The sequence below is a fragment of the Mus caroli genome, unplaced genomic scaffold, assembly GCF_978045245.1.
Source record: "Mus caroli unplaced genomic scaffold, Mus_caroli_1 scaffold_4, whole genome shotgun sequence".
Taxonomy (NCBI): domain Eukaryota; kingdom Metazoa; phylum Chordata; class Mammalia; order Rodentia; family Muridae; genus Mus; species Mus caroli.
Window position 1 is genome coordinate 109176875 of NW_028227259.1, and position 12674 is coordinate 109189548.

Genomic DNA, 12674 nt, shown 5'->3' on the forward strand with positions numbered 1-12674 from the left:
TCCACCATATATCCTACGGGGTATAAGTACTGTTATTTATCCATATTCTTCCCCCATTACTCATCACAATCACACAGGAGAAAAAAATGGGAGCAATCACAGACTCTTTTCCCATTTATTTATATGTACACATTCAATTATCTTTCACCCTCAACCCAATGCACCTGAGTCACTGGAGAACTGCATTTCATAGATTTGTAATCCTCTCTCATAAGACACTGGCAGCTCTGGGCTCTGAAAGGTGCCCACATGTTTATGCTGATACTATCTATACATATACACATATACTGACAGACCCCGAAGGGAGCCCCTCACTCAAGCCTTGGGATAATAGTGGATCCCTGCCAAGCGCTCTGTTCGAGTCAGTTTTGACAAGCTGAGAGGCTTAAAAAGAACTCTGGAGCCAAAAGAGTTTCACAGAAACTCCCTCCTGGAGTCTGGCGTTCCCTCTAACCCATACATTAATTTTCCATTCCCGAGTTAGTCTAGTGTATGGATCCACCTGCTCTCTTTCAATATTTTCCTATTATAAGTGCCTTTTAAGATTGAATTCTGACATAGCTAAAGTCTTCCACCAGTGTTCCAACAGTCCTAGTGAAGAAGTAACAAAATTCGAGGCTTTTGGGCCCAGGCTTGGGAGTGTGGCTGTTGTGGCTTAGTGCTCCAGGTGCTGGTCATAAAACAGATAGCGACATTCCTTCCTCCACCCACCCACTTCCTGGGTTCAAAGAGTGTTCATTCAAAGAATGGCACCCTGACCATTACTGGAACCTGCAATGCAAATGTGCTATCTTTAGGGGCTCTTAGATTGTTAGGGGCTCTTAGAAACTGTCTTGAGAGATAACCTGACACTTGTGACTTTATACTTCCTTTTGACTCTTAACTGGTATTTTTGGTATTTTCCAACAACGCCCTCCCCACCTCCTTGAGTTGTGGTTTCTTCCTTTAAATACCCCCTTACTCAGCTACTCGGGGTGCCATGGTCCTCTACCCCTGCGTGGTGTATGACCATGGGCCCGAGAGCGCTCTTGAATAAAAATCCTCTTGCAATTTGCAGCAAGACCGTTTCTTGTGGGTGATTTTGGGGTGTCGCCTCTCCTGAGTCAGAACGTGGGGGAGTCCTCACGTTGTGGGTCTTTCACTAGAACGTCCTTGAGCAAGACCATGGGCTTGAAATTCAGTAAGAATGTAAAGCCTAAGTCCCTCCCTTACACAGGAATTTACCATCATTAAAGAAGAAGGAAGTTTCAGACCGAAGGAGAAACCAGAATAGATACTTAGAACTATAGCAGAGTTACACCCATACACACATATTTACAATGGCCTAAGGGTAAGGTGGACTATACAATAGACTAAAATAGGAACTATGGCAAGGGTGCGAAGCCCTTGACCCTGGCTTCTAAGATTAGTGAATCTTAGGTGGAGCCCTTGTTGATCCCAGTTGTTATCAATGAATGCTATTCCAGGTGGTTCCGTTAGGCCTTTCGTGTTTGCATTCCTCTGTTTTATGTAAAATTCCAGTTACCTCATTTGTAACTTGTGGGTATGTCACCCAACTTCCTTATTGTCTTCTGCATAAAAAGTCTGATGCGCCGGGTGGTGGTGGCGCACGCCTTTAATCCCAGCACTTGGGAGGCAGAGGCAGGCAGATTTCTGAGTTCAAGGCCAGCCTGGTCTACAAAGTGAGTTCCAGGACAGCCAGGGTTATACAGAGAAACCCTGTCTCGAAAATCCAAAAAAAAAAAAAAAAAAAAAAAAAAGTCTGATGCTCGAGTTGTCAATACATTCAGATTACACAGAACCTCTCCTGTGTGCATCTGTCTGTCACCCATCCTACGCTTTGCCCACCCACGTCGAGAGACACGTTCCACGCAGACAAAGGGGCCCAGAGGGTCTGCGGCAGCGATTCTGCAAGGACCCCCGAGAAACCAAGCTTGATGCAAACCATAGGAGGCTTTATTGGGGGAAAGCCAGAGCTCTGGGGACGACTCGTATCCCACGCAGGGATAGAGGAGTTGACCCTGAGGAAAAAGGGGTCCCAGTTTTTATAGTCACTCAGGGGGGGAAGAAGAAGGTGGGAATTGGGGATTTCCAGATCTAAACAATGTCTATTCTAAAATGATTTCTCAAGAAATGGGTATGGGAGGGGTACAAGGAAAGAGTCTGGTGCAGGTGCAGCAACTCTGGATTGGCTCTGGCAGTGGTTGCTTGGGAGATTTTCTGACTCTATCCTAGCAACCAATATCACAAACACTTGGCAAGGGCTCATCAGTGGGCACACACATGGGTTCAAGGATCATCAGTGAGCACACACATGGGTTCAAGAATCATCAGTGGGCACACACATGGGTTCAAGGATCATCAGTGGGCACACACATGGGTTGAAGGAACGGTCAGAACATTGGCAGACACAGGGGGTCTAGGAGCAGCCAGAGCATTGTGCACCTCTATTTTTCTAAATCAGTGAAGCTAGTTCTGCTAACAATGAAATCTATTTTGCAATTTCAGGGCTTCTGTGACCTTTTACATTCTGTCAGGATCTTTCAATACAATAAATAGACATAGACTAGATACAGACTTACAATAGATGTAGCCTTGATGTATACATTCGTAGTCTTCCTGGGAAACAAACATTTGAACTCCACATACATTTTTATTTGACTCCATAGATTCAAACATATTGCACATTTACAATGACAATGATTAATCACTAACAAATAAACAGTGCTGGAAAGCAAAGTGTTAAGCCTATATTTAGAGTCAGAGACTCCTCCATAACTGTATCCACATTTCTAAAAGATGAAGCTGACTGCATGGAAAGCACTCTCCATACAATCTGACCCTGACAAAACCAGACATACCAAAAATATGAAGTCAGATTTGCTACATCCACTCCAGTAGTGACAAGCGCAACAGGCCCTGAAAACCTGGGCACTGTCCCTAGGCGAAAAGTTCATGGACACTTAGTCTCTGGGAATCGTGTCATCCTGTATAAAGAATGCTCCAATGTCCTTGCTTTAGTTCGTAAACAGATCTGTGTGCTTTCCCTTAATATTGCTTTATCACAAGTGCTCCTAAGGATTGATTTTTTGACATATAGCTAACTTAGATTCTAGGCAGTCCTTGATCCGACCTTGGGCATGGATAGCTGAGTCACTGCTCTACACAGAAATTTACCATTATCTAGGAAGAAGGAAGTGTGTAACCTAAGGAGGAACCAGAGTAGATACTTAGAACTATAGATAGCTGAGTTACACCCATATACAACTATTTACACCAGGCTTGGTGGCCCAAGCCTTTAATCCCAGCACTCGGGAGGCAGAGGCAGGCGGATTTCTGAGTTGAGTCCAGCCTGGTCTACAGAGTGAGTTCCAGGACAGCCAGGGCTATACAGAGAAACCCAGTCTCGAAACCCCCCCCCCAAAACAAACAAAACAAAACAACAAGTATATACAATGTTCTAGAGGGAACGTGGACTATACAATAGACTAGAATAGGAACTATGGCAAGGGCCCTTGACCCTGGCTTCTAAGATCAAGTGGACCTTACGTGGAGTTGTTTTTGATACCAGTTGTTAAACATTGAATTTTAGCCCAGTTGGTTCCTGCCAGTCCTTCCATGGTTGCATTCCTGTTTTGTGTAAGAATCCTAAAACCTATTTATTTGTAGCTGGCCGGTGGGTCACCCAACTTCCCTATTTTCTACTGCATAAAAAGTTTGATACTCGATTTGACAAATTACATTCAGATTATACACAATCTCGTGTGTCGCCTCTGTTTCTCATTCTTTGACTCCTTATCCACCCACAACCAGAGACCCGTTCCATGCAGATAGGAGACCCAAAAAGGGGATAGTGTGAGGTATAGATTTAATCTTTATAACCATCAAGCAAGGCTTGAATCTGAAATTAGCACAGACTCATGAGTTAAGTGACATCTCCACAGCACCTTACAGTCAGATCATACCCTAGGGGAAAACTGAAAATAACCATCTGCTACTTGGTCATTTCCCAAGCTGTTCAAAGGATGAATAAGTGGGCCTGAAGCCAGCATGTTGACTAAGAGGGTCACCAAAACAGGGAAACATAAACGGTTCAGTAAGAAAAAAACATGCATGCAGGACTAGAGAAGGAAGAAAACCTAAATATAAAGCCAGGACTATTAACCTAACAAAAACCCTGCCACAAATTTAATCACTGGTATTTAAAGTTGAGAAACCCACACACAGTTAAGTTTGCATCCCTGAAATCCCCTGTTGTCCTTTGTAGATCCTGTGAATGAAGAAGCTCTCATAACAATAGATGACCATCCCTGCAGATCTGAAGTACTTCAAACATCCTGTGCAGGTCCATGAAACATAATTTTCTCTGAAGCCACTAAGGTGAGGCTATCAAAAAATCTGAAGATGGAGTACTGAGACTGGATGATGGAGAAGATAACGGTGCATCCCCTCTTCAAATTAACAGAGGGATACATGCTAAGTTACTGGACACTGCAACCTTGAATTCTACACAGAACATTTCACCCCTGAAGGCATTCTCTTTCTAGTCATTTCATGTTGAATTTTCCTTATAAACATCTCATCTCCTTTATATTATATACCTGAGTGACAAACCAAGATCCATGCTTCTATTTAAAAGTCTATAGCTCCTTATCATGTGGAATATCAGGGGTTCACAGTCCACCAGAATTTTATTGATACTGTAGATCCCCAGACACTGTAGCTCTGGGACATTGAATTGGATCACTCACAGGAACACCAGGTGATCTGCAAATTTATCTGAGATTGAGTGCTAGTGATAGGGCATTTATTGATATTATGACTGTATGCACAGTCCCTTTCATCACATACAGTTTCTGCCTCTTCAGGAATTGGTTTTTGTTTTTTGTTTTTTGTTTTTTTTTTTGTTTGTTTTTTGTTTTTTCGAGACAGGGTTTCTCTGTGTAGCTCTGGCTGTCCTGGAACTCACTTTGTAGACCAGGCTGGCCTCAAACTCAGAAATCCGCCTGCCTCTGCCTCCCGAGTGCTGGGATTAAAGGCGTGCGCCACCACGCCCTGCTAGGAATTGGTTTTTATTGTTCTGATAATATGATTCATATTGCTAACCACTTGATCATTCTGCTCAGGGCTCCAGTGATAACCTCATTTCAATTTTAAAACTATTGGCAAAATAAAACTTTTAATATAAGTTTCCTATTCTGAGGAAAAGCATCAAAAAAGCCAAGCAACAGGTTTATGGTTTACATTTCGCCTGCCTCTGCCTCCCAAGTGCTGGGATTAAAGGGGTGCACCACCACGCCCGGGTTAAACTATTAATAAGACAATGTTTCCTACAAATTCTTCAGCCACAGAGTTCATTTTTGAGCGCAGGACATATCACTTCTTTTACTTCATTCTTCTTTGTGTTCAGAAACCAATCTTAGAAACCTGTTTCCTCTGCATCCATCACTCGGTTCAGACCTCTCCACTCAGCCCCAGCTCACTTGTCCCATGCTTGAGGGTTTAGGGACGTTCTATTTAAAGCAGTGCTCCACCTTCTCCACAGTCACTCATCCTATGCTCTAGGCTATATTCCTGGTGTCTCTTCTTTCTTGGTTGAAGTTTCCCACTAGTAAACAAGAGGTCTGTTGTCTACTTTAGAATCTCCTTCACAAAAAATTCACACAATCGACTGGGTATTAAGTTACTAAAACCTTAAAGGACTTATCAATGGGAGGAGATGCCCTTGATCCTGGGAAGGTTCTATGCCCCAGTATAGGGGAATGCCAGGGCCAAGGAGCAGGAATGGGTGGGTTGATGAGCAGAGGGATAAGGGAGGGGATAGGACATTTTCAAGAGGAAACTAGGAAAGGGGATAGCATTTGAAATGTTAATAGAGGGGCTGTTAAGATGGCTCAGTGGGTAAGAGCACTGACTGCTCTTCAGGAGGTCCTGAGTTCAAACCCAGCAACCACATGGTGGCTCACAGCCATCCATACTGACATATGATGCCCTCTTCTGGTGTCTAAAGACAGCTACAATGTACTTACACATAATAAATAAATTCTTTAAAAAAACAAATGGCCGGGCATGGTGGTGCACGCCTTCAATTCTAGCACTTGGTAGGCAGAGGCAGGCAGATTTCTGAGTTTGAGGCCAGCTTGGTATACAGAGTGAGTTCCAGGACAGCCAGGGATACACAGCGAAACCCTGTTTTGAAAAACATACAAAAACAAAACAAAACAACAAAAAATGAAATGTAAATAAAGAAAAAATCTAATTAAAAAAAAGAAAAATGTAAAAACAAAAGAAAAACCAAACCCTTAATGGCCCTTTAGCACATACCTTCTGGGAAATATTTAAAAAGAGAGCCTGCATGTTCCAGTGCTAATGCCTGCAAGGCAACCAGCAGCTACAGAGCTCCTGCTTGGGGCCATAAGGAGTCACTATGGCCCTGCAGGAACTCTCACTTGGCAGTCCCTCTGCCTGCCAACTCTTTGGCACTGAGGGGCCACAGGGCCTCCACCGTGCCATCTCGCTCAGTGTCCCTCTGCTAACCATCTCTCCGGTGCCCCCTCCCCCTCCCGAGTTTACTTCACTACCAAGCAACGCCCATGCACCCCATGATCAGCCATAGCACCACCTAATTTCCTGAGAGAAACAAGACTCTTAAAGCTTAATAGTTAACCAATTAGATTTATGTTTCAATATAATCATGATTCACAAAATGCCACTAAATAATTTCAGAACCAACTGATAATGATAAAGCTTTACCCCAATTATTCTACCCTTGTGAAAATCTCAGGTAATTGCAGCTGTTCTTCTTGTCTGTCTGCCTCTCTGTTGGCTTCCTCCTTCTCCTCCTCCTCCTGAGATCTCTCTCCCAGTCCTGCCAACTCCTAGCTCAGCCTCCCTTCTCCTATCCAATGACAGGCCTTCCACTGCCCTAATGTGAGTGGACAGAGAATATCCTCCAACACCTTCCAGGACTAAGATGATATCAGTTGTAGTTCTGAAGTCTAAGTCAGTGGTGAGCTCATCCATGAACAACAAGGGATGCTCAGTGACCAGCTCCATTGCTATCCTGGTCCTTTTGCATCTAGGCTAAAGCACCAATGATCATCAGTATCAACACGAACATAGTAACTGTCATTGGTGAACTAGCTTACTCCAGCAATATACCATTATGTTATATCACTATCACAAAGAGCCAAAATATGGGCACCTGGGAGAAGATGGGGGTTTCTCTCCTAACAAGACAGTAGAGTGAGGCTCAGGTCAGGTTTGACATGAAGCCATGTTAATAACAGTTACTATTTGGTCATTTTCAAGTCATGTATTCTAGGGGATGAATTAACACACTCAAAGACCCGCATATCTCTAAAGAAATGAAGAAGGGAGAGGAGAAAACGAAATGGCCATGTTAGAACACTTTTCCCTGTTGGATCATTTTCCATTCCCAGAATTAATCATTGTTTAGACTGCTCTGCAGCTTAATTTCCACCTTAACATCATGTAGTCAGTCACTGACGCCCTAACACAGAAAGTAGCTGCTTTTGACAACAAAAACTGCAGGAAACTGCTTATGGAGAGTTATGTCTGTCTGTCTGTCTGTCTATCTATCTATACACACATATATAAATAAATATATATATATATATATGGAGAGATAGATATGTATATATAGATATATATGCATACACACACATATATATATACACATGTATATAGATAGATATATATACATATCTGTGTGTGTGTGTGTGTGTATATATATATATATATATATATACACAAAACAATTCTTATGGGCAAGTGCATTTTTAATTAGACATTGTTATCCCTAAGTCTCTAAAAATGTAAGGTTGTCCACACATACAACACACCCAGTATTAAGCTCAACTTCAAAAGTTATCAATTTCACTATTAGAGATTGAATAAAATGTTTATATCACAGAATGTTTACATGCATGTCCATTAGGAGTAATTATCTGGCTAAACATTCATGAACTGTCACAGCTCTACAGGTTCATGGATAGTCAAAAAGCAGAACAAAATTATTAGTAAATGTTTAATTACATAAACCCTGTAATATTTAATCTTCTTTTATAACACATAATAAATCATAGTTCCCTTTTCATGACATTTGATTAATAGTTTTAGCCTTTTGGAATATCCTGTGAATAGTAGAATCCCTGCTTACTATCTGAAACCAATTCACTGGTGACACTTTTAGACTGGCCGAGTTCTCATTGCTGTTTTGAATATCAGAAAGACCTAATAACCATCCTCCTATAGGAGAGCTTAATCGATACTGATATAATTTTAGGAATTCTTATGGGACAATCATGAAGAATTAAGTAGACATCCGCGTTGGTGGCGCACGCCTTTAATTCCGGCACTCGAGAGGCAGAGGCAGGTAGATTTCTGAGTTCCAGGACAGCCTGGTCTACAGAGTGAGTTCCAGGACAGCCAGGGCTACACAGAGAAATCCTGTCTCTAAAAAACAAAACAAAACAAAGTATTAAGTAGACATCTAATCGCATATAAAGCATCAATACAAGACAGTATGTGTTCCTACTTCTTCAGAGATCTGTTCAAAAGGGTGGGTTAATACCTAGTAATTAGTATATATTTAATAATAACAGGAAACTCAAATTAATAGCAATAATTTGTCCTAAATGGATTGTTCCAGGGCATTGCCTATCAGAGCAAAATGTTATGTTTTTTTTTTGTTTTTTTTTTTTTTTTTGATCCAAGACAGACCCATCTCAGGAAGATAATCTATTAGTCAATAGCTTGTTATATGATGGTTCCTGGCATGTTGTTCATTTGGTCTCCATTCCATTAATTTCACTGTAATCATGAATCTCTGTAGGTAGAATAATATGAGGCTGGTTGAATAGGGGAAGCATTTGCAGTGCATGGGATAGGACTGAAGTTTAACCCACAGAACTAACATAAAGGTGGGAGTGATGGAGGGAATCTCTAACTGTAGTGCACTGTGGAGAAAGGAGACAGAGCCAGGAGAATCTCCAGAAGCTATGAGGCTGCTAACCTTCCATACACAGCAGTGAACAATCAGAGACTCTGTCTCCAACAAGATAAAGGTGAAGACCAATGCTGAAGGTTGTTCTCTCAGAGACTTAGTCCAAGCTTGTGTGATAGCACCTATACATCTGCACATGTGTGCATGCACACACACACATACTTATACATACAAATCCACATATGCAGACATTCACAAACATACATAAATATACACACAGCTTTATGTACATACTTACACACACAAACATACATAAATGTATATATGTACATGTGCACACACAACTTCTTTATAATGGACACAGTTATGAAGAGAACAATACACTGTCTTTAGCTCATGGACATCCTTGGTATTGGGTAGTCTATTGATCACATGTGAGAAACAATTCAGTGTTCATGATTGTAATCTTTGTAACTGAGAAGCTAAGGAGGGGAATTGGGATTGTGCACCTTGGCTAAAATTTGAATTCTTATCTCCAAGAGAACAAGAGGAGGGCAGGGTGATTAAGCATGGACTGCTCACATGGATAAGATTGTGCTGTTTGTACAGCATCGGACACATCCTAGACCAGGTAAAGTTAAAGGTTGAAGAGTAAGTTTCACTACTCAATCAGTTTTAACATTCTAGCATGGATTGGGGAAGGACATACAAATTGCCCCTGCCCCTGGACCTCTCCTCACCCTACACCCCACCCCTAGATGAGGAGATATGGACACTTGATGACTGACTGCCAGGGGAGTGAAAGTCAGTTTTCTTTAGGACAGTGATCCTTGGTGTGTTGGCTACCCAGGGGAGGATTTTACTCTGAGGACAGTACTCTTATGGGCAGTGCTAAATGGACCCCTTTGTGGGTTACTGAAAAAGAAGGAGAGGAATGGGGATGGGGAGGGCAGAAGGAAAGAGAGACAAAGAAAAGGAGGAGGAGGAAGTTGCAGTTGGTGTGGGACTCTGAGGGGAATCCTTTCAGAAGGTGACTGAAGGCTGAGTGAGGTTGACTATAATTAAAATCTATCATATGTATAAAATTCTAGAAATTCACAAAGAACTAAAGATTTATAAGCATTTGTTGAAGTTACCTTTTGTTGGAGTCCAAATACACACAAAGAAAGGGGAGGCAGGGGCAGGGACTTGCCTGACTGGGTAGGTATGAGGTACTGAGTTTGGATGCCAGGATCCAGGGAAAGTCTGCTAATTGGAAGAGGGAGGCAGAAGTGTCCCTGGGGCTTGCTGGTCAGTGTTTTAGCTGAATTACAAAGCTTCAGGTCATTCCTCAGGTTCAGTGAGGGAACAAGGAAAATACCATGATTGATTCCACAGTATGGACAGAAATGCAGACACACTGACACAGTATTGAAAATCTCATAGACAGCTTGAGGTACATTTACAATGTGACACATCTGAAATTGTGAAACTCTCATTTTTTTTAATGGAACAATTACAGTACTTCAGAAAGGGCAGTACTATGGATATACTACTATAGGCTCAGAACTCATACCCTGAGACCCAAGGTTTGCAAGTTGAATGAAAGCCTGTGTTACATAGAGAGTTGCAAACCAGCCTGAGCTAGAATGTAAGACTGATTTTTCCCTCTACTTGGAATGGAGAACGTAAGTTACTAAGATATACCCTTATAAATTTCTAATCTTTATTAATATCTATTTTAATATCTCATCATTGTCTCTAATTTTATTGCTATGTACTTTTCTTTGGTGAGGTTGCTAACAGTGAATTATCTCTTCCAACAACCAGCTCAACATTTTATTGTTTGATGTAGTCATTGTGTATTTTTTCTGTTTCACTGTCATTAAATTCTACCCTGTTCTTACTTCACTTCTGTTGCTGTTTGGTTTGGCATGTTCTTGTGTTCCCAAAGCAATGACATGTATCATTTAACATTACTTTAAAAACAAAGAGAGAGGGGAAAATATAGGAAGAAAAAAGAGAGTCAACGTATAGACTAAATGTCATGTCAGCAATGCCTAATCATGTCTCTCATGGACACCATGAAATAAATTCCCAGAGAAAATAAGGACATTTTTCAAATATCTATATTTCCTCATAATTGGGAGAATTAAGCTCAACTCCAACCTAGTAGTCTGCGTTATTATCCCAGTCCTTCACAGCTATTAGTGAAAATACCATTTCATTTTATAAAATAGAAATTATTATAAAAAAATGCATATGAATCTACTGCGTTCGTAGTGAGCTATTCTACTGATGCCAGGGAGGAGTGGAAGGGAAAAACAGCAGACAGGGAACTCTTGACACACAAGCATTTACTTGTAGAGTCTCTGGAGTATGTCTTCCACTTCCTGCAGAGGCTCTAATCATCAAAGCTGTCAAGGTGATTACTCCATTTCTCTTCTCTCTGGTACTGGATTCTGGAAGTGATTAAGAAGGTCAGGACAGCAGAAGGCCACAGAGTCAGGGCCTGACACACAGTGATCACTTATGTTCCTTCTGAGTTCATGCTGGGAGCGTCTGTTTCAGTGTGGCTCTCCTAGGGTTTGGCTCTCACACGTGGTCTAACCATTAACCCAGAAGAACAGACCAGGACAACTGAGGAGAAAGACAAAACTCAGTCACTGAACTGTTTGCTGCACATGCATGTGCAACCACTGAACACCAGCATGAGGGTGGCCACACTGCAACTATAATGCTGGGACAGTGCAGTGGCATGGAAATCACTGCCAAATCAGTCTGGATAACCACTGAGTACAAGCCAAGAGACTTGGTCTCACAAATATATACATGGTCCTAGTTTTGGATTTATTGCTGTGAAGAGGCCCTATGACTCAGAACTCTTACAAAGGACATTTATTGGAGCTGGCTTATAAGTTCAGAGGTTCAGTCCATCATCAGTTAGCAGGAGTATTGCACCATCCATGCAGGTATGGCTCAGGTGTAGCTGACATTTCTACATCTTGTTCTGAAGTTTGCTAGGAGAAATCTGTCTCTTCTGCACTGGACAGAGCTTCAAAGCCTACTCCCACAGTGATGCACTTCCCCAAACAAGGACAAATCTCCTAATTCTACTATTCTCTCTGTCAAGCATATTCAAACCACCATGACAATCTTCCTAAATTCTCTATGTACATACAATTTTTTTTTTTTTTTTTTTTGGTTTTTCGAGACAGGGTTTCTCTGTGTAGCCCAGCTGTCCTGGAACTCACTCTGTAGACCAGGCTGGCCTCGAACTCAGAGATCCGCCTGCCTCTGCCTCCCAAGTGCTGGGAGTACATACAATTTTTAAACATTAAGCCAAATGTAGTGGTATCCTGTCTTAACTCCAGCAGGTTGGGAGGTAGTCAAGACAAGATGGATTTCGGGCAAATTTATCCTGCTAAGACTCTATCCCAGTAAATTAAGACAAGATAAACTGACTGAGAAGTGAATGGGAATAAGGCCAGATGGAGAATTTACTATAGGTGGCAGCAATGAGCTAGGACATCTCTGCATCATTGCCCAAAGCCTGAGTCCCTAGGGAGTGGAGAATAGGTTTGGTAGTTGGGCAGCTCATGTGGGCAGGCAGCAGGAGGACTGAGGGTAGTAACTCTAGAGAGTCCAGAGTGGAGGGCAGAAAGGAGAATGAAGGTTTCCTAGCTAAGTACTAGCCTACTATGGCAGCTGTGGGTCGTTGCTAGAG

General features: G+C 41.9%; 1 protein-coding gene across 2 annotated transcripts in view; it reads right to left on the reverse strand.

The window, feature by feature from the left end:
* LOC110287941 (uncharacterized) overlaps nt 1-12674 on the reverse strand; it is a 63311-nt gene that overhangs the window by 36881 nt on the left and 13756 nt on the right. Inside the window, exon 3 of one of the 2 annotated variants that reach the window (XM_085836942.1) lies at nt 11309-11409. In XM_085836942.1, the coding sequence (XP_085693068.1) occupies nt 11309-11409 (101 nt within the window). Of the gene's footprint in view, nt 1-10426; nt 11588-12674 lie in introns of those variants that run through there. The other variant, XR_015046962.1, reaches the window with a different exon arrangement.